The sequence below is a fragment of the Anopheles cruzii genome, chromosome 3 (genome assembly GCF_943734635.1).
Source record: "Anopheles cruzii chromosome 3, idAnoCruzAS_RS32_06, whole genome shotgun sequence".
In the NCBI taxonomy this organism is placed as follows: domain Eukaryota; kingdom Metazoa; phylum Arthropoda; class Insecta; order Diptera; family Culicidae; genus Anopheles; species Anopheles cruzii.
The window spans coordinates 52,967,297-52,990,043 of record NC_069145.1 but is presented as its reverse complement, the minus strand read 5'-3'; the positions used below and the strand labels follow the sequence as shown (position 1 = coordinate 52,990,043).

Sequence of the window (22,747 nt, the reverse complement as noted above, 5' to 3'; positions counted from 1 at the left end):
AAACTTCTTAAATCAAATCACAGAAATTCAAAATGCTTTCATTTTCGTCCCTTCCGTCCCTTCTCTTGATACACCATGTCGTTCGCTCGGAACATGGACACATTTTTTGCCGGATTGTAAAAGGGGGTGGCGGGAAGGGGGGAACACGCAAACGAGTCGAGTACCATCTTGAGCGGGGTTGGCCAGTATCGTGGCGCAAGCAAGTTGTGCGGTAGATCAAATGAATGAACCGTGCTTTTGCTGGTAGCTTCTTCCGTGACTTCAAACCTAGACCTGATTGAAACACTCTCAGCTACGTTTTATTATTCTAGATCGTGTTTCTTCAAACACTACTAAAACCCACGGCGACGGCGCTGCTAATGATAGTAAAAAACGGATGATAAAAATTAACAATGGTTGAATGGTTGATATTGATCTAGACAAAATGTGTTCGTAGCGAATTCAAGCTCCAACGCGAGACTGGAGATATTATGTTTGATGCTTTTATGCTGATGCCGGTGCGTAAGGATACTCAACCACTTCGCTTCAGTGTTTCAGAGATGGCACCGCACGAAGCAGGAGGATGGGTTATAAGTGTCCTGTAGAGAAGTGACTGTTACGACAAACGACAACGATGATGATGGATGGATGATCTGAGATGGATGAATAAATAGTGATACATTCGTGCGTGATGTCGGATGGAAACCGTTGCCGGTGGCTGTTACGCGGACGGCAAGTACCACGTAGCACGCTCCTTTCAGTTGCAGATGTGCTCGTCCTTGCGCATACTGCACGTGTCACACTTCACCGAGCAGCACCAGACGAACTTGCAGTTGCACTTTTCCTCCACATTGCGAACGCGCGTTTGATAGCCGCGACCACAGCACAGCAGCCGGCAGCCTTCGATGCCGTACGATGTTCGGTTGCAGAATCGCCCGCGAGTGCTGAAGATGCCCAAACTGTGGGGGGGGAGAAAGTGGCCAAGGGGAAGAGTGTTGTCACCGTCGAAGGAAAGCTTGCGTTGCTTCGCCCGCGCACGTACCTTTCGTTTTCTTCACAATAATTGGGCGACTCGGCAATGTACACCAAATCGGACTTATTCACCTTCTTGTACTCGACGTCCTTGCGCATCAGCTTCTTTATGATACCCTTGTTTTCGACTGGCTGCATACGAGCAAACGAAAGCAAACTTTATCAGTCGAACACTCAATTGTAGAACTCTCGCTCAGTTACGCTACCTTCACTTGGGCCGCTGCGTCGAACATCGAGCCTAACGTGTCTGCAATCAGCTTCATCGAGGGAAGCCGCCGCCAGCAGACACGTGTCGTGCACGAGCCGGACATTCCGTGGCATTTACAGACTTTTTCCATCTTCGACCTTAATATCTTCACAGTGGGAAGCGGAATTATACAAATGAAACGGATAGTTATGAGCAGTTTGCATTACTAGTGTTGGTGTGTGGCCGCCAGAGCTTCGGATTCACAGAAAAAAGATGTAGTAATTAGATTTCGAAAGTAAACAATTCAATCATTTTGTGTACAAATACGATCGTCCTAAAGAAACTACGAACGCACTTCTGCCGTCAATACTGATTGTAAATTATGCGTTAAATTATTTTCTTGACTATTGGAACCCAATGGTCGTGATTGATTAATTGTTTAATTAATTTTAATTTACGGCAACCCGGGGAAACTTCCGAACTCCGGGGAAACGCCCAAACTTACGTACTCGTCGTGCCGCTTCGTTGTTGTGTAAGTTCATCAGCCCGAAGCTGGTCGTGCGGTTTTCCTGTGGATCGGTGAAAATTCGCGCCTGTTTGATGCCGTAGTTGATGTCCTCCGAGCAGCCACCCCAGGTCCATTTGCTGTGCTTCTTGCGCTGGATGTGGTCACAGTGGCATGTGGTCAGTTCGCCTTTGGTGCAGTAACGGGTGATGGTCCACGCCAATGACGCGGAGTTTATGGCACTCAGATAGGCCGTTTCACGGTTTCCTGGTGGAAATAATTGAGCGATAAGCGACACGATTGCGATACGATACAAAATGACAATGTTTTGAATAGGATAATTTACAGTGAGCGTAGTCAGACCTCCCAGCTAACGTTAATTGATTTTTGGAGTATTATAGACAATGTTTTGGATAGGCTTTATTGGAACTTTTAAAGGCCCAACTTTCAACGATTTTGTTGTGGACTTTTATCCAACTTTTTGGAAAAATTATCAAACTAGGCTGAACTATTGGACTATTTATACAACATCCTTACATCCTATCCTTACTCTTGTTGAGTTGATTTGATTAAACAAGTTGTTAGTTTAATGTCATAAGCAAACCTTCAGATCAAACTTCAGCCTCTGAAACTCAATCGCTCATCGGGACCATCAATCTTCTCTCACGGCAATCAACAAAACCGTTCCAAACCGATCCAAAATGATTTGATTAGGAGCCCATACGTACCTTTGTCGTCAAAGTTCCCGTAGAAGATGGTGGCACCACGCTTGGCCGAGCAGTTCCAGCGATTGTTCTGGAAGTACGTTTGGCACTCGTATTTGGCCGTGTTGGCCGCATGTACAATCACCTGCAAAGCGTGCAAATTGGTTATTACCGTAGCGGCCCTTCACGGCAGGCAGCGGAACCATACCTTCAGTAGTTCCGGATTATCGAAGCACTTGTCACGCTGGGCCAGTGTGAAGAAGCTGCTGTCACCACACAGCTCGAAACTGCGGTTGTCCCGGTGGAAGTGGCCCGCATCCAGTGAGAGGTCAGCGATGCGCCACCAGCTACCAGCGGTCAGCCCGTTGCAGTACACCAGCATCAGCAGGGCCAGCAGCAGGGCCTGGCGCAGTACATCGAACGAACGGGACGGCCGCCGGACACTCCGGGGCACTAGCGGGGCCAGCGGTGTCAGTAGCGGTCTGAGCCAAAGGCGGACCTCGCTGGGCTGTACCATGATTTCTGTCCCGCTCTAGCACATCCGGCAGCGGGTATCGGAGGATCTCGGAGGAAATAGAAGGAAGGCTGCACGAATGGCGCGGCGTCGGCGAGTCGCTGCTTCCGAGCTTCCGCTTATGGGCTTACGTTGCGTTGAAGTCTCCCGGCGGAGTATGGCGCTTCCTAGCACGAACGTGCCATCATCGTGCGGTAAGCCCTCTAGTGTAAAATGAGATAAAAGAGACGGGTAAGAATATTACAGAATTTTCCCGTTTTTCCCCGCGACAAATGGGAAGCCATTTTGGGGTCGTAAAGTTTAATGATTCTTCAACCACAGTTGCCACAACCGTCCGAAAAAAAAAACAACCGACCGATAAATGTCCGTTCAATAAGCTCCGGTTGATCGAATCACATCACAGGCGCAGGCCAACCGACCGCTAGAAGGTTCAGGGCAGTGATTTTTAATAACATCACGCCGCTTCCACAGTTTCCGGGATCACCAGGACGAGGCGCCGGCAATACATACTCATTATTAAGTTTTCATCCCCTCGGTCCGCTGAGTCAGGGGTTCAGGGGCCGGTAAAACACATGTCATATTTTGGGCAATCCGACCGGCGACCGGCGCGGTGAAGCGGTTCCACCTTCTGTGGCCAGTTTCATCCACGCGATGGTCGCAGATGGTGGCACTATAAAATTGACTGCGCCGCCGAATGGTGTATCGTAAAATTGCAATCAAAATTTCCATGCCCAGTCCGACCAAGCCCAGGGTGCGTTCGACCGAGTGCCCCTGTCTCGGATGGTGCGGCCACTCTGGACAGTGGGCATGCAAACAGACTGCCTGACCAAAAAAAGAGTTTTTGGAATTGTAATTTATTTGACGGATTTTGACAGAGTCTTATGGAGCTTTGTTTATGTTAATTGTTCCCATATCTGCAGTTACTGATTACTGGACGGCAAAATCGGGAATGGCAAAACAATGAAGTTTCATTGGGCATACTTTGCTTAGTTCTGGTAATTTGTTACAAAAATCTATTTTTTTATTTATTTATTTATTATTAGTATAACAATGGGCAGCGGAGCCTAGTTGACAAAATAACGAGGTAAGAATAAGCTGACTCTAGAACTCTCTAACGAAACTCTAGCTCTAGCTAGAGTTTCGCTAGAAAGCTAGAAAGCTAGACTAGCTAGAAAGAATTCTAGCTAACCTAAATAACTGCTGGCGAAGCGAGAACAAAAAACCGGTAACCAGACATTAAAAGGGCGCGAGATCGAGGAAACTACGATACTGACGAATAGACATGTTATAGTCAATATGAGAAAATCGATATATAAATCGGAAAATCGGTCGTATATTCCGTTTAGTTGTAATGCTTTATAACAAAAGATTATATCTGTGTTGGTTATAGAACAATTTGTTTGTTTCAATTTTCAACGATGCAATCGCATCGGAAAGTGTTTCGTAAAATCAATTAAAGCCATGTTCTATTGGCAACAATTAATTGATAGGTCAATTTTCCACAAGTTCCACAGCGAAAACACAATGAGACGTGATTTTTAAACATGAAAACTTTGATGCGATCATGTGGAATTTATTAAAAAACAATTGCATCGCATTGTAGGGCGGAAAATATGTGTTTATTTCCAGATGGAGATTCGATTAGACCGAACTGAACCCGACTGTAGGTTTGTTTATCAAACAGTGGATCAAAGTTGCCTAGCCAATTCACAGATTTTGTCGGATTAGTCTTCTGTCTTCTGTGCGTGGAAGGCCAATTCCTCCGATGAAATTGAGCCACCAAAGGAGCAAAAAACATCCCAACGGAAACGAACATGGTCCGGATCCACTCGAAAGCCTATGGCAAGTATAAAAACATACACCGAAAACAAACAATCGGAAGGGATGACAAAAGGGCGCAGGATGTTTTCGGGTTTCGGAAACCCGCCCCGATGGGATCTGTAATACGCCGTAATAACATTAGACGGATTAGATATGTTTTATGTCTCGTGTTTGGTGTTCTGTTCGGGGCCTAGTCTAGCCTATTTTGTCATCTTCCGTCGGGGATTGTCGGAGCCTATCAGAGGGGTCGTCGCCTGAGGTGACGAACGTTATGTTGTCGTCGCTCTGGCCCGGGATTTGAGTTGAAGGGGTGAAGAACGGTCCAGGACAACGGAGCGCGTCGCCTCGGGAGCGCGAAGGGGAAAAGCTGACAATAAATAAAATATCAGTTCCCGTTTTTGATGACAAACAAACCGACCGACTTTCCGTGAAGTCGATAAATATAGTCGGCGCCTTCAGTAGGCTCACAGCTATTCTTGTACGGGGAGTGACTGTGGAGTCCTTGTGGGCAAACGTGCGTCTTTAGAAATGGGTCGGTTCTGAGGGTAAAATCCGCTAAACGACCACACGTGCGCCAAGACCATCGAAGTTGTTTGGGCTGGGCATTCATAGTCTGGAAGCAGAAATCATCAGGATAATCTACGCTTTGTAAGAACACATCATTGCGTGCCGTTTGAAGCTCCGATGAGCGCATCGTAGGGAGCAGATGTGTTGACAGGACCACCGGACACGTCGCTGGGACTCGGTCTATGAACCAGCACATCCTCTAGAAACGGCCGACCGCTGGCTCAGCTGCGGGCAGCGATCGGATTGGTTGTTTCGATTGCAATCATATTTATTTATTTGCCTTTTGCTCTCTGCTTTTCAACTCAGCAGTTTGAGTGCCGTGCGTAAGGCTCACTCTTCAACGCAACCTGCGACTCAGCGTCTCTATCTTCACGGGTGTATCAATGAATGATTTATAAAGTTAGCTGACTGCAACCGGAACCGTTTAATAAAGTATTTACACGAGGGGAGCCGAAGCCGATGCTATAGAACAGCGACCAGCGCTACGAATGTTGATCCCGCTCTGCAGTAACCCTTGTGGCCTAGGACGGTACGGGTTCATCCATTCGGAACAGATAAGTGAGTCAAGATGTAGCAAGTTTGCACAACCCCCGTCCCTGGTGTTTGCGTCCGCAAGCGAAGTGTGGAATTTGATGACGACGCGTAGACATGAATATTTAAAATCCTTTTTCCCGGTGTCGGTTCAATCTCGAAAGTGGCGCTTAAAATCGGAGCGAAACAAGCAGAATCTAGGCGTTCGATAGCTTCGTAAAGAAGTGTAGACTCTGAACTCTGCGATTTCGATTGCAGAATGCAGATAAGTAAGATAAGAGAACTACGAAAGCGTGCAGCATTCAAAATTGGCCATAGGAAATGAAATAGGAAAAGATATAATTTTTTGAACTGTACAATATAATTTGTACAATTAAATCGAACAATTAGACAACGTTAGATAACGAATTAAATCAATGGAAAATACAAAAAAAAATGTATGACTGAGTGAATATCAGTTTTAAAGTACAGGATGAGCAAATTAGCGTGCACTTTTCCATTTGGTTATTTAAAAAAGGCTGAATATTTTTCGATGCTTTCGAACTTCTATTTGAAAGGTTGATTTTTAACATTTATGTATAAAATACAATTTCGGTTGCAGAACATTGGGAAATTAGAAAAAAAATATTTCGAAAGTGGTAGGTCGTTCATTCGTCAAAAGCACATTTCATCGAAGCTCATTTTCACCTCGGATTCAGGTTCGGAAAACCAACACGCAAGGCAAGAGAAGCCAATGCATACACACAACGATTGACTGTTTGGTGCGGATTTTGGCTGATTAGTTCTTCGGTGAAATTGAAGCTGAGAACTTGGACGGCATTTTGTTTCAACAGGACGGCGCTACGTGCCATACAGCGTTAGCGACAATCGATATTTATGTTATGCGAACAAACCAGCACCTATTGACAACCTCAAGACCCAAATTCAAGTTGCTATTAACGAAATAGAACCAGATGCAATCGAAAATGTACTCAAAAATAGGTCGAACGAATGAGCTAATGCCAAATTTGCGTAAGGGTCCAGGCCTCCTGGGTTGCCTGAAAAGGAACGTGTATCGGGGGACTGGACACACCTAGTTCTTCAATAAAGAACACTATTATTTAAAAAAAATGAGCTAATGCCAAGCCAATGGTGGTGAACATTTGACCAAAATTGATTTACATTTTAAAAAAATTAAGAATCAACCTTTGAAAGGTGAAAAGTTCAAGAATAAAAAAATATTAAGCCGTTTTTATGTTATAACCAAATTGAAAAAAGAACACTAATTTGATCTCATTTTGTATTACAGTAATTTGAAAAGGAGAACATCCTCGCTACTTTTGCACATGTTCGAGAACGTTAAGACCACCAATCAACAGCATCAATTTGAGCGGTACGGGCGTCAAAGTTCGAGTTGTTAAGCGATCGTGCCGAGGATGGGAGAGTGATTAGATATCATCTTTCGTAATTGAGTCAAACATGCCCGCTGACGCTGGAGCCTTGCCAGTCAGTGCGCCAGACGCTGTCATCATATCCTTGAATATAAAATGATGCCGGTTTTCCTTCCTTGCATGATACAAATCATGTTCGCAGTAAAAACGACGGTCTCGAGAGTTATGGCAGTGCAGCCACACGTCGTGTGTAAAACAGAAGATGGATTAAAGACTCCCTGCTCGTACTCGTAATTCTCGATTATTTTTGCGCCACCATATGCGTTTCTTGAAGGCGTAAACCATAACATTGCACCGATGATCGGAACTGCAAGACGACGAAAGCAGAGGGACCGAGAGACAGAAAGAAAGCAAAACGAAAGAAAGAGAGATGGAAAAACGGACGACGAAGGGCGATGATGATGATGAAACGAAACGAACGCAGCGAACGTTTGGAGCGAAATGCATGAAATGCTCATAGCGCAACTTAATGAAACCAGCATTGGCTGCTGCTGGGGCGCAGAGCATAAACAGAGACGTTGCGGCCCGGAGATGCTGTAGCTCGTGTCGGTGTTTTTGTGTGTTTTTTCTTTTTTTTTCGTTGCATCAATGCCCCAGCCTCAGTTTCCCCAGAAATAAAATATCGGATTTCAGGCAAAAATTTTATGACGCTTGCTGTACAGTCAGTAGCTCGATTATTAGGCTGCTAAAACCTCATAATCCATCTTGTGTGCCGCGCGGGACACAGAGGGGCGCAGTAAAAAAAACGAACAAGAAAGGTACGGTATACAACGTCCGAAGTACGTCGGGAGCGCAGCATAAACCCGCGTACATAAGCGAAAACGTAAACAATGTAAGCGTTATGAAAAGCGGCAGTCGCTATGTTGTGCGGCCCTGTTTGGTGGGCGGCGAGAGAACTCAAGAATAAAGGCCGCAGCAAAAACGAAAACCTGTAATAAAAAAAACAGAAACTGGGAGCAGATTTTAAGATCGAATCCGCGCGAAGCCCGGAATCCCGGAATTGGCCGGAGGGGGCGTTGTTCTACGCAAATACGTTTACGATACGATTTCATTATTTGCAAAATAATTGGCAGAAAGCCTCCGGCAGCGATTCCGGCAAATCAGAATCTACGAAGGGGGCCCATCTCGTCGGCAAGGGGGGTCCTTTTCACGCGGGGTCCTCGAAGAACATGGCCGTGTTTCTCATTTGGCCTTTGTGTGTTTGCGGGCCCGCGCTTGTGTGTGTTGGGAAGAGGGAGGATGGTCGTCGTGTACGTGTAATGAGGGTAATTTCGACTGTTAACAAATTATGGCCATACCGAAAGTGCCGGGAATGGCGCAATGGGCGGGCGGTAATTCGCTTGCGGAACAAGAGGACATTTTGCGATTAATGTGATAACCAACACAGCCGCAGTTTTTTTTTTAAAAACGACACATTTGCTCAAATCGATGGTCCATGAATGAATTTGAAATTGAAGAATAGTGGAGTAGAAGTAAAACATGAAGTGTGCAATAATGCCTTGTACTCAATCCGTGCTGCATGAGTTTACTCTTCTAGTCGAGGCTTTTTTTGTTGTCTTTCCAATGTTGTCGCAATTAGTGTTGTACATTGAAGACTCTCCACAATTATATTCAACTTTTTTTCCTGGACGTGAAAGGTTGAGAGTTACTAAGCCTTTGTTAGCATTAAAGCTACTTACATACTAAATTAGTAGGCCTTTGTTATTACTTTTGTACTTGTCATTCTCTGCCACACTGATCATCATCGATCGACGGCAATACTATTTTGCCTTTGTCTTTGATTTAACACATGTTCCTATCTCTGTTGTGGATCCTGTTGTTTGTGGACCTTTTCTGTTTTTCTGATCAAGTCGATTTCTTACACAACTGAAGAAATTTATCATTTATGACAATAATCTCGTCTGTAGAACATCGATTTCGGATTTATCGGCTTCTATCTTCGACAGCGCATACACTTCAATTAATAGTTAGGAAACCAGTACCGTATTATGCAAAAAGAAAGACAACATAATGCCAATTAAAGGCCATGAATGAAAGGAAGTAAAAGGTTTCATTCAAAGTCACAATACGCTGCGATGTTTCGTTCCCAGTACACAACACTGTGGCCAAAAAGTAAGAAGAATTGTAATTTCGAACTTGTTTGTGATTCCGAGTTAGGGGTGAATGTTTTTGTTACTAAGTTGACATCACCTCACCTCTCACCAAAATCTGTGTGTGAATTAGAGCATCGTCTCAAAACTTTGCACCGTCAACTACTCGCACGCCAAGTTAGCGAAATTGTTGAATGTGGCCAAATCAATGGACACCAATGTATTAAAAGTATTCGGAGAACGTTTGACGACAGTCAGAAAGACTGGATCAGGTGGAAGTCGGAACCAGGAGACCGCAAAAAAGACGAAACGAGTGATCAGTTGTTTCAAGCGGAATCCCAAACTCTCCGTCCGAGATGTCGCAAACAAGCTGGAAGTATCGTCTTCAACCGTGCGATGAACTAAAATACGAGCTAGTCTAGCATTTAGAAGAAAGTAGTGACTCCAAATCGTGACGACAAGCAAAACATGTCGGCCAGAAAACGATCGCGGAATCTGTGCATAGAGATGTTAACGAAATTTTCTGCGTAGTGCAGGATGATGAAACTACGTCAAGGCAAACTTTAAACAGCTTCCTGACAGGAGTACTATACTGCAACTGAAAGAGGAAAGATAGGAGAGATTTGCAAGAACATAAAGCTGTCGAAATTCGCAAAGAAATATCTCGTATGCGGCTTTCTGTTCCTATGGTTTAAAAAGTGGCATTTTCATCGCGATCGGGACCATCAACCAGGAAATTTATGTCCGAGAGTGCCTAAATAAACGTCTTTTGCCTTTCCTAAAAAGTACAAAGGTTCTTTTCTGTTTTGGCTGGATTTAGCATCTTGTAATTATGGAAAAAGCCATGGAGTGGTATGCCGCAAACAACGTCCAGGGTGCCCAAAGACATGAACCCTCCCAAACGCCAGTGCTCCGCCCAATCGAAAAATATTGGGCCATCATCAACCGGAACCTCAAGAAGACTCGTAAAACAGTTGTCAGTGAGATGGAATTTGAAAAAAAAACTGGCGTTCTGCAGCAAAGAAAGCGACCAAGAAAACGGTGCAAGAGTTGATGAAAGGGGTAAAACGAAAAGCTCGGCAATTCGCATTCCTTAAGAATGATGTTTTTTACATATTCTGTATAAAATTAGCTTTCAAAAGAAATATAAGGCTGGCTAAAAAGTAATCCATTATTTTTGGGTGAATTCAAAACATTATTTAAGATACTTCCGATGGTCCGATTTACGTCAAATATGTACCGTTTTGTTGGAAAATTTGTTGTCTTTTCAAAGATAGGCTTATAATGCCTCTTTGTAAAAGACTTAGTCGTTATTGGCGAAAAACTCGAGCAATCCATTTTCACAATCCTTTTTTGATCTCAGTTTTTCATCACTCAGGAAATTTTGTAATGCGCGAAAAAGGTGTCAATCGCTTAGTGCAAGGTCCGGACTATACGGTGGATGCATTAAAACTTCCCAACCAAGCTCCCGGACTTTCTGGCGAGTCACTAAAGACGTGCGTGACATTTCGTTGTCCTGATGGAACACAAAACCTCTTCTGTTGGCCGATTCTGGTCGTTTCTGGTCAATTGCTAGCTTCGAACGGTGCAGTAATTGACAGTAGAGATCTGAATTTAGTGTTTGCTACACGGAAGCACTCATAATAAACGATTCCTTTCAAGTCCCACCATATACCCAGTAGAACCTTCCTAGCCGTTATTTCTGGTTTGGCCACCGGTTAAGCTGCTTCACCACGCTTAGACCACGATTATTTTACACAGTATTGTCGTATGTATCCCATTTCTCATCCCCAGTACCCATCCGTTTAAGAAATGGTCGATTTCATTCCGTTTGGCCAAAACTGTCAGATGGCCATCATGTTTTTTTGTAAATAGGGTGGCGCCCAAACATCGAGCTTCTTTGTGAATCCAGCTTTGCGCAAATGGCTTAAAACTGTTCGATGATTGATCTTTAGCTCCTGGCCGATGCTCTGATTACTAACATGCCGATCAACTTTGATTATTTCTGTGATTTTATCGACATTTTCGATGACGTGTCTGCCTAGGCTTTAACATAAAAATAACTGAAACGGGTCAACGAAACCAAAATTTCACTAGCTGTTAGAGTATCGGCACCATGAACACCATGCAAATTTCAGCGGCCTAGCTTGAATTTTCGCCTTTTCAAAAAAAATGTAAAATGTACCGAATTTTCTCTTCGTTGACTCCATTGTTAACACCCTGTAACTCACAAACGAATAGAACAAACAAAAACAATGAAAGCATTTTTTTAAGTGTAAAGTATCAGCTTTAAAACGAGCCTAAACTTGAAACTGTACGATCGATACTTCACGAGATATCGATCACTAAAGGCATCTACCGAAAAAATAATGGATTTCTTTTTAGCCAACCTGATATTACTTGATTTTTTTATAAATTTTTTTACTGATTTACACATTTTTTTTTGACAAATTTTTGTCCGTAACACCCTTTATAAACTTTCAACTTTACAGTAAAAATTATTTCTTTTGTAATGACGTGACGATCGCTGATAAGAAGCGGTAGCCACTAAACTAAGCCTAAGAGGCAATAGAACTATTACACCGCATATAAAAAAGGTTGTTGGGTTAGGTTTTTGGTCAACAAAAATTAAAAACATGTGGTTTTGTGTGGTGTATATTATTGTATTCATTTAGTTTTTTTATATCTACCTTGTCTTTCTACGCTTAACGTTTTTCTAGTTGCACGTGTTTGCCGTTTTTCGTAAACAAATACCGTTTGGCCGTTTGGTTCGAGCTTGTTGGGATGGTTTTATGAGACACGGCTTAAATTTTAAGACAGTCCCCTGGAGTTTTTGTAATTGTACGCAACATTTGTGAAGGTTTTGCTGGATCGCGTGGTTAGCTGTAGAATCAATCTCCTCGCCGAAAAGGGGCACTTACAGTTTGGTCTCAAGCACCGGCCAGCCACATTTTATGATCACTGCGCCGTGTGTGGATGGATCTATTACACGCACTGACGTATGCGGCTGGCTGGCGCTGACAAGTTAAAATAAACAGTGACCAATTTCGCCACAGTTCCATTAAGCGTAATGTTCCCCGTTGTGGGAGGTTTACACTAATGAGCGCTTATTAACAGCTGCAGCATAAGCGATCATAAGGCTTCCGCTGGGTCTGGTTCGGCCAGCCGTTGCCAAGGGAGCCCAGCTAACCAATCACGCCACATACGGCGTACGAGGTCCGACGATCGCGGTGAGTCGACCACTGTCACAACGTAGCTAATGTGTCGAAACGCTCCGGCCCTCTCCTGTACGCCATATGATTGGCAGCGGTGCGACGACATAATGAGCCAATTTTGCCGGTTATTTATAAGCAATGTATCATAAATTAGCAACATCATCGGTCGAACCATCGACGGGAGATAATACGTTCCCATGGCGACATCATGGCGGCTTAAGCGACAGCGGCTGCGTGATTTGCTTAATCGCATAGGTGCACCACCCAACGGGATGGCTACAGGAGGTCAGTTTTTTGTCTCACTACACACAGGACACGGACTACAACGGATTATGTCCAGCAGCCACCCGGTTCGAAGGTGCCTACTATTCCGACCGCCGGCTTCCGCGCAACCGCGTCCTTCGGCGTGGCCCGTGAAGGCAGGCGAATGATTGAAAATTATCTCCATTCGTGTGCCATTCGTGTGCTCCTCCTAATGATGGGCAATGATGGAGTCGGTTACCCTCGACCCACCGCCCTGCCCTGCCGTGGCCACCTTCCGTTAATTAAACGCCATAATGAATGTTAATTAATTTTAAATAATTTCTATACGGCCAAGTGATTCTCAATAATTATGGCAAACTGAACGGAACCAGAATGGCAGGCAGGGCTGGCACATTCTGCGCCTACGATGCGAAGGAGCGATAGGGGCCTCCATCTTGGGCCTCCCGAGGCCTTCCTTTGCGGAATAGCATCGATTTTTCTCGATTCGTCGTACGCACAATTTGATTGGCCGAACCCCGAACACTGGCACTGCAATTGAGGGCTAACTCCTTGCTTTGTAATCTTTGCCATCTGACTGGCCCAGCGGTTTTGCGTGGAAATGAGAAGATGGTCGACGGACAGTTTTCTCCGCTCGGCTGCGGCGGCGGCTGGGGAAGTATTTTTGGAAGTAGTACGCAGTAGTACGAAAGGCCAAACACGCCGGGCCAAAGTAGACGAACTAGTTTTCGTCCAACCGGAGTTACTGGTGAGCCGGTGCGTTTGTTTATATTTACGATTGGAGAAAATCATAAAAATATTTCTACCCCGATGGCCGGCGGCCTGATGGCCTGTATCGAGTGCTCGGCGGGCATCGGAGCACTTCGCTTCTGACTGGATTGCTTTGCTGGCTGTGGCCAAACGGAGCAACTTATTTTAGGAAAAAACCCTCACCAAGGAGTGAGTAGCCAACGGCAGCACTGGTTTCGGTGGGGTAGGTACGCCAATTAACATTTGCCAATCGGAAAATGGGGGGAAGTTGATGATTAAGCTCTCTAAGGCCCACTGGGTAGGGAAAATGAAGTATTCAAGCGGTGCGTGGCGCCCATCGACACGCCTTCTCATCCATGGCTGGACCCCGGGAATTGCCTTGAAGGATGTAGAGCGTGTATTTAACCATGCACGACGATGAGTGACATAAACCGTGCCGGAATTCTGTACTCTACCGATGAAGGAGCAAATTCTGTGAAATTAGATTATTCCAACCGGAGTTACTGGTGAGCCGGTGCGTTTGTTTATATTTACGATTGGAGAAAATCATAAAAATATTTCTACCCCGATGGCCGGCGGCCTGATGGCCTGTATCGAGTGCTCGGCGGGCATCGGAGCACTTCGCTTCTGACTGGATTGCTTTGCTGGCTGTGGCCAAACGGAGCAACTTATTTTAGGAAAAAACCCTCACCAAGGAGTGAGTAGCCAACGGCAGCACTGGTTTCGGTGGGGTAGGTACGCCAATTAACATTTGCCAATCGGAAAATGGGGGGAAGTTGATGATTAAGCTCTCTAAGGCCCACTGGGTAGGGAAAATGAAGTATTCAAGCGGTGCGTGGCGCCCATCGACACGCCTTCTCATCCATGGCTGGACCCCGGGAATTGCCTTGAAGGATGTAGAGCGTGTATTTAACCATGCACGACGATGAGTGACATAAACCGTGCCGGAATTCTGTACTCTACCGATGAAGGAGCAAATTCTGTGAAATTAGATTATTAATGAGTTCGCAGAAGGCGGCATATTTTTTCACACATTTCGGTCAAAGTTGATGCATGCATGAGATAGGCTTGATGAGGAAGACGTCATTACTTTCCGTATGTTCTTGTTCACCTTTTCAAAAGGTTTCTTTTGCAAAACTTGACTTATTTTAAACCTTTAACGACATATGAATAAACTTCTTTTGGCGATACGATTTTTAGTCATTTCATCAGGTTGGCTAAAAAGTAATCCATTATTTTTTCGGTAGATGCCTTTAGTGATCGATATCTGTGAAGTATATCGTACAGTTTCAAGTTTAGGCTCGTTTTAAAGCTGATACTTTACACTTAAAAAATGCTTTCATTGTTTTTGTTTGTTCTATTCGTTTGTGAGTTACAGGGTGTTAACAATGGAGGTCAACGCAGAGAAAATTCGGTACATTTTACATTTTTTGTCCGATAAAGGCGAAAATTCAAGCTAGGCCGCTGAAATTTGCATGGTTTCATGGTGCCGATACTCTAACAGCTAGCTGGGTGAAATTTTGGTTTCGTTGACCGTTTCAGTTATTTTTGATGTTAAAGCCTAGGCAGACACGTCATCGAAAATGTCGATAAAATCACAGAAATAATCAAAGTTGATCGGCATGTTAGTAATCAGAGCATCGGCCAGGAGCTAAAGATAATCATCGAACAGTTTTAAGCCATTTGCGCAAAGCTGGATTCACAAAGAAGCTCGATGTTTGGGCGCCACCCTATTTACACCAAAAACATGATGGCATCTGCAAGTTTTGGCCAAACGGAATGAAATCGAACCATTTCTTAAACGGATGGGTACTGGGGATGAGAAATGGGTCACTTACGACAATATTGTGTGAAATCGGTCGTGGTCTAAGCGTGGTGAAGCAGCTTAACCGGTGGCCAAACCAGAAATAACGGCTAGGAAGGTTCTACTGGGTATATGGTGGGACTTGAAAGGAATCGTTTATTATGAGTCGCTTCCGTGTGGCTAAACATAAATTCAGATCTACTACCAAAACTGCACCGTTGAAGCTAACAATTGACCAGAAACGACCAGAATCGGCCAACAGAAGAGGTGTTGTGTTCCATCAGGAAAACGAAATGTCACGCACGTCTTTAGTGACTCACCAGAAAGTCCGGGAGTTTGTTTGGGATGTTTTAATGCATCCACCGTATAGTCCGGACCTTGCACTAAGCGATTGACACCTTTTTCGCGCATTACAAAATTTCCTGAGTGATGAAAAACTGAGATCAAAAAAGGATTGTGAAAATGGATTTCGCCTAAGCCTTTTACAAAAGAGGCATATAAGCCTACCTTTGAAAAGACAACAAATTTTCCAACAAAACGGTACATATTTGACGTAAATCGGACCATTGGAAGTATCTTAAATAATGTTTTGAATCTCACCCAAAAATAATGGATTACTTTTTAGCCAACCTTATATATTAATGATGATTTAATTTTATTAATAATTGATCGCTTAACGTCATAATAACTTAAAGTATGGGTAAGAATCGTAGAACTTAAATTCGTTATAGGGAGATAAGACCTAAGAAATTATTATTAAATAACGTTTCAGTTTAGTACAAGAACTGCATCATCATAAAGGTGGAAAGAAGAAATTAATCATAATTTTTCATCATTAATAGTTGTACTGATTATTGACAGGTATACTGTTCTGGAGTCGTTTCGGTTGCACCGGATCCCAGGCTATGTTGTCGGCGGTTGGTAGATGCTCGTCAAACGTGATTCGAATTTTGCCGGAATCCGGGACGCACCGATTCCCGCACCGATTCAACTGAACCAGTTCATCGGTCATCGGTAACGGCCAACAAGAAGCAATGCTCAGATCAAAAGTTAACCGTTTTTATTTGGGGTTGCTCGATTTCGACGAATAAATCGGAAATCGGCCGGCCCACATTGCCCCCTGCGTTTGTTTCTGCGCGTTCGTTCTTCACCGCCCGGGAGGCGCACATAAAAAATAGTCGCTCGTCGGGGATCGTTAACACAAATTATCGTCGTAATACTGCTCCCGGATATGGAGCCGTTGTGCTCCGTCATTCCGCCGATTCCGCCCATTCCGCAAACCAATCCCAGCCGGAGTGCCGAAGTCGCCGCGAAACGATTAAAACCCGCCGTCAGAACGGTCGACGCGCGGCGGCCGGGAGATCAAAGCGAACGCGGGCGAGATACCGAAAGCGGTATCCCAAAACCTGCTTTTCCGTAACGCCATCCGCCGCCGACAGAAGGGATGTGCATGTTGCGAGCAGCATAAAATAGAAGAACGAAAAGTGGAGCAGCAATAAGGAGAGAAACGGTTCTCCGCGGCCGCCGTCCGGCCGGCCGGCCGGCCATTCCGGAGTTGACGATCGCCGGCACGGCACCTCAAACGAAGCCGATGGAAGAGGCACAAAAAGAGCACATAGTTGAGCATAGCTCACCGCTTGACCGCAGAAGCAGTCGGAAGCTGCGTGTAGATAACGGCGGAGCAAGCCGCGTGGCGACAACGCAGGCGATTATTTCCTCCTTTCTCTTGGGGGCGCCCATTTTGTGCCGCGAAAACAGCGAAACGAATCGAACGGTGACCTTTTCAAGTTGACCAACTAACTGAAGGATGCTGAGGAATTAACGCCTGGGTCGGGGTGCTGCATTGAAATGTTTACCAGCTGACCTGCTTCTGCTTTATAACATCGGCCGCGTCAATCAAGAAACAATTTCGCGGTCGTAAAATCAAAAGTATTTGATTGGACTTTGTCAAGACCAGTTCCTTTCTATTATCCATCGGTGAGCCCTTTGTTTGTTAGTGGAGTCGAATTTTTTTTAAACTCAATCTCGACCGCATTTTCGAAGCGATACTTGATGATACTGACCTCGGTAAAATAGACACTGACGTTGACGGGACGGCTTAGACGAAGATGAATGATGCCGGGATGCACTCCGGGTCCGGGTGAAAGTGCAACGAGGCCCTGGCCCTTCGGTAAGCATTAAAGTGCATCTAATCAACCTTTAGAGCAGCGAATCTTCTCGCGAGTAGTACGATCCTGAGCCTCACGGAGATATGCTGGAATCAGCAGATTGAAAGGTCCCATTATCATCATCGTCATCATCATCGCTTCATTACCATACTCAGCAGCAGCAGCAGCGACCTCTTCGACAACATCATTGTCGTATGTGCGCATATTCATGAGTGTTGTTGCAGTCGGCCGCAACTCCGCGGTACTGTGCCGGGTCGACGGCGGCCGCACATACACGCACGCGCCCGAAATGCAACTCCCAGCACTCCGAATGCACCGCCCACCACCAATGGGTTGATGGGAAAAAGGAGGAGGAAAGTCTTGACACCAACGCCGCCGGCAGGTTCGCCTTTTTCCTTTTCCGTCGAACAGACATTTATTCACCGTCTAAGAGCTAATTAGTGCCACGGTGAATGCACATGACCATTTGGCTTTGCATGCAATTGCAGCGCGCACCGCAGAGATGCAAATGTCCCCGGCCACGACCACCTGGCGTGTGCAGTGCGGCAGATGCACTTGTCTGATTAGCTCGCTTCGATCGCAAGGGTACACTTGTTGCGACCGCCATCGCTGCATCCGGTGTGCCGTACGTGTGTGTGTCTGTGTCGGGCGGGTGCCACTTGCGAGGTACAGAAAATCGGAAGAAAAAGACAAAAGTCCTCAGTAAAGAAACGTGATGGGACGTGATGGGCTTTTTATAGTGCACGGTCCCGGCTCGAGGAGCAGCCACTCGTTTCGGAAGCCTGGCATGAGATGGAAATTTAACTCCTAGGGTCTGTGATTAAATACTGTTGAGTAAGCAACTGCGTGAGCACCAGGCCCAGCCATAGGCCGGGTGTTGGCGTTGCTCGGTAGTGCATCTAAAATTGATCCTTTCTAAGCGTTTCACTAAAAGTTTAGTTTTTTTATTCTCTTTTCCCCCCTTTTTATGGTACGGTATATGGAAATGGAAATCTTTCACCATCTGTCTTGTTTTGAGTGATTTAAATAAAATTACTTTGACTTCCCGGTGCTTTGAATAAAGTTCAACTGTTTACGACTTCGAGTTAACGACTAACGTTTACGACGACCTTGCAAACGATAACGCACTTAGAGCTTGAAACCCAAGAGCTACTGCGTTGTTCATTATTTTCGGAGCCTCGATAACAAGGAGCGCTGCTACGAGCCTAATTTTTGTTATATTGGTACACTCTTCATATGAACGTATGTGAAGTTTCATTTCAATCGGTCACCTATTTTTTTTTACAAGCCATTTAGTATCGACATGTCACAGTATTTTTTACAATGGAAAAAATCAGTGTCAGTGATTTAATTTTTATTTTTGAAAGGTTTAAAAGCAAAGGAAAATTATGAACGAATGTTGAAAGTGTATAAGGACTCTTCGCCTTCAATTGGGGGTTAAAAGAGGGGTTTCTGAGTTTAAACGTGGTCGTAGTAGCCTTTCAAGACGATCCATGTCAAAAACGTAAAAAACAGACACAACCGAAATCGTAAAAAATACAGGATATCGTATTGGAAAATCGTCGAATCACTTAAAGAGATTAGTATAAGGCCTAGCCATCTCATTGAGCAGTATAACCAATATTTTGACTGAAGTATTGGGTTTGAAAGCTGTTTGCAAATGGGTGCCGCATTCGTTAATGGAACAAAAACGCATTCGAATGCAATTCGGCAACATTTTGAGCTTTTTCGAAGGATAAAGTGGATTTTGTGCATTGAATCATCACTGTGGATGAGACTTGGGTCTATCACTATGATCCTGAATCAAAACAAGAGGCTAAGAGTGGTGTGAACCGGTTCTTCGGCTCCGAAACGAGTTCGTGTCCAGAAATCGCCCAAAAAGGTGTTAGCATCAGTTTTGTGGGATGCGAATGAAATTTTGTAGCGGATTACTTGCAAACCGATAAAACAATAAATTTTGATTATTGTTTATTGATATGAAACTTCACATACGTCCATATGAAGAGTGTACCAATATAGCAAAAAAAAGGCTCGTAGCAGTGAACAACCAAAGGTAAAGATATTAAAGAAAGTGGCCGTGACATCGTTATTTTAAAAAGGTACGAAAGTTAACGAATAACTGACGTCAACAGCAGAAACCTACAAAGCAAAAGGCTTGTTTTGTGTTCACGTTGCAGGTCTACAATGATATTCTTCTTAAACGTAAATTAAACGACCTTTTTGAAGCGGTTGTGGTAGAACAAAAATTATAGAATTTTCCCTCCAGATGTCCACAAAATTATCGACATTATGGTTCAAAATTCCAATACTGTGTCCTTGCGTTTGTGTAGCACTGCATCCTTACGAACAATGTTCGGTCGATCCTACCGCGTTTCACGAGAGCAACCATACACAAGATAACATGCCACTGGTTTAGTAACTCTGCTAGTTGCAGGAGTCCATGCTTGCCACTTGTACTTAGGGCTATGGGCCATTAAATCTGGACCGTTATGTCGTAACTAAAACAGTGTTTCTTATGCTTACCCTCCGATTCACCTTACTTACTGGCTTTAACAGTGATTTCAGCTTATCACGTATGGAAGATCCGCATCGTTAGTTCCTAAACTTACTTAGATACAGTTCTAATTTTTCACTATCAATTCGGTTTATCAAACGGCATAGTTATTTTATAAACAAAAACTCCAAGAATGTTTATCGCCAAAAGTGATATAAGTAAATCAATGCTTTTTCCGGAAGATAAACGAGGCGCACTATCCGTGCAAAACCAACAGTACACAGGTCACAACGTTTATCCTTCAACAACAGCCTCCGACGGATGTTTCCAGCAACTAATTAAGCTAAGTGCCAATCCGGCATTATTGTTACTGTTAGATTATGTTGCTGCTGGTGGATTATGATGTTAATAGCAGTATGGCACTTCGAGCCGGTAAAACAACGCGGCATACACCACAATCCCCAAGCAATGGAATCCTACTTCCCAGCTTGGGGAAGCAAATAAATGTTCTTACAATCATTGGAACAAGTAGCAAGTGGTGTATGTGTGCTCGATCCGCCGATTGGTCCGAGGACGCCCTGTACTAGGCGCAGCAGATGGAAACTTTGCCGAACTAACCAGACGTCGTAAAAATAAAACTCGAAACAAACAAAACTTTCGGTCATAATTTAGCCCACCCAATACGGAGCCGATGGGAAGAGTGTGTAACCTCGTCTTGATTAAGAAAGCCGGAGAACCGATCCGTCCACGAGCACGAGCAAGAGTTTGGAAATAAATTTCAACACGTTTTTCTGATAAGTCGGAAAAAAGGAACACCAGAAGCATTTGACAGCGCGGCCTGGCTCACCCAGGCCGGACAGTTACTTACTTTCCGGAGGTTCGAGGTGGATTGGGAGGGATTCTATTACGCTACCACTACGGTTGGCAGCATATTGTATGCATCTGGGTTTGTGGAACTAATGTAACGTATGCTAAGGAAACAACACGTAAGCTAGACATTGGATACAGTTGCAATCGTCATCAAAGTAGTCGATAATCACGATCTTCGCATGGACCATAAATGACTGCCAGCCGTAAATAATTCGACTTTGACACGGTTCGATATTAAGATTTCTATTCGTAAAGCGTCATCTTGCCGTTACGTAGAGCCATAAATCGACATAGAGGATTGATGTGAGCAACCTCAGTTTTTTTAAGCAAGAATAGCATCGCTAATAACGATGTGAATTAAAAGGGATGAAAGAAACTCCACGCTCAAAATCTCACAACTGATAATAACAACAGCAATGGGAATCAATAAGTTGAATACGCATTGGATGAAAGGTTTCTTTGATTAGTTTGATGAACATCAATGATCAGTGGTCAGAAAGGAGGAACCATAATCTGCGTTTTTCAGCCGTAAAATGCATGCATAGAATACCATAAAAGTATGCCGTGGTAAGGAAGAAGCTTACATATTGAAGTTTTTATTGCTAGCCTGATGCGTAGCCTGATAGTGCAACAATAGGATTGATAGAATTGATTTTTCTATTACAACTAAAGGGAGAAATACAAGGAAAGCTTCTTTCAACTATCATAAGAAATGCATAAGGTAATTACGACATTGCCCTCGAATAAAATCTTTCTAAGGGTTTAAATAGTAAAAAACTACATTTTTATATACGTAGAGTTTTCTTCATAAATGGTAATGACCTACTATTCTACTTTTTCTACTAACCCTATCTACTTCTCTTCCTAACCGAATGACCGGTTGAGGTAAAGGCCTTTCCATTCCATCCGTCGTTTTGGCCGCAATGACCAACCCATTGGCGATGTTCCGCGTTCAGTTCTACATGGAAGAATGACACATCCGTAGATGGTTTCACGGCTCAATAAACTACCTGACCGGGTGTCTCACACTACGCGAACCTTTGCCCTGAGCCGAGCCATAGTTCCGCGTCAGTCACCGCCGTTAGCCACTTTGTTACCTTCATTAGCAACAGCGGACGCGTCCTGAGCTGCGTTACTCAATTTGTTCAGCACCACAGACTGCCGTGGCCCCGATACTCAGCTCGTCCTGCGATCGATGCTTCTTCCCATCAGTCTCCCTTCTCTCTTCTTTTCTATCTTTCTCGTTCTTACTCTGATCTCGCCCGGGACCAAAGAAGCCGAAATCAGACGCATGCGACGACAGAAGATTTCGGCCTTTGGAGAGAGAGTCACCGGGTCCCGAACCCGAAACCGCCCGATTGCGTCATAAAATGTTACTTTGTGGCTTAATTTACTGTAAATAAATGTGGTAATTAATATTTTTACAGCATATAAACGCAGCGCTCTTTCGGCCTGTGATTTCATGTGTGTTTAATTTGGGGTGGACGCATCGCAAGTTGCGCCGGCCCTTCCGGCGCCCAGTTTCAGGTGGACCGCTGGATGGTGGCCGGGAGTTTTGAGATTTATGGTAATTAAATACATGCAGTGATGCATGAGGAATTGCGCTAACATTTACCTAGCAGAGTATGCTGGGGCTGCACACGGATCCAGTCAGCATTATAAGGAGGTCGGGACTGAAGCCTAGCAATGAAAATCTGTTCATTCCGATTCGCTTCTGCTGCTAGGTTTTGAAGATTTGGAAGCGCTGAGAAATGTATATTACGCGCCAAACAGGTGCCTCTTTGGGTTTCTCTTCCTTTTCTCCATTGTGTACCAGCGAATCGTT

At 44.4% G+C, this 22,747-nt stretch overlaps 1 protein-coding gene across 1 annotated transcript; it reads right to left on the bottom strand.

Moving 5' to 3' along the window:
• Positions 1-736: 736 nt before the first annotated feature.
• Positions 737-2,924, bottom strand: LOC128270588 (protein Wnt-1-like). Its single transcript, XM_053007999.1, has 6 exons — positions 2,616-2,924; positions 2,432-2,552; positions 1,708-1,970; positions 1,218-1,364; positions 1,022-1,143; positions 737-938 (listed from the first exon to the last, which is right to left on the bottom strand). Exons 1-6 carry the CDS (start codon positions 2,922-2,924, stop codon positions 737-739), a joined length of 1,164 nt encoding a protein of 387 aa, XP_052863959.1.
• Positions 2,925-22,747: the final 19,823 nt, after the last annotated feature.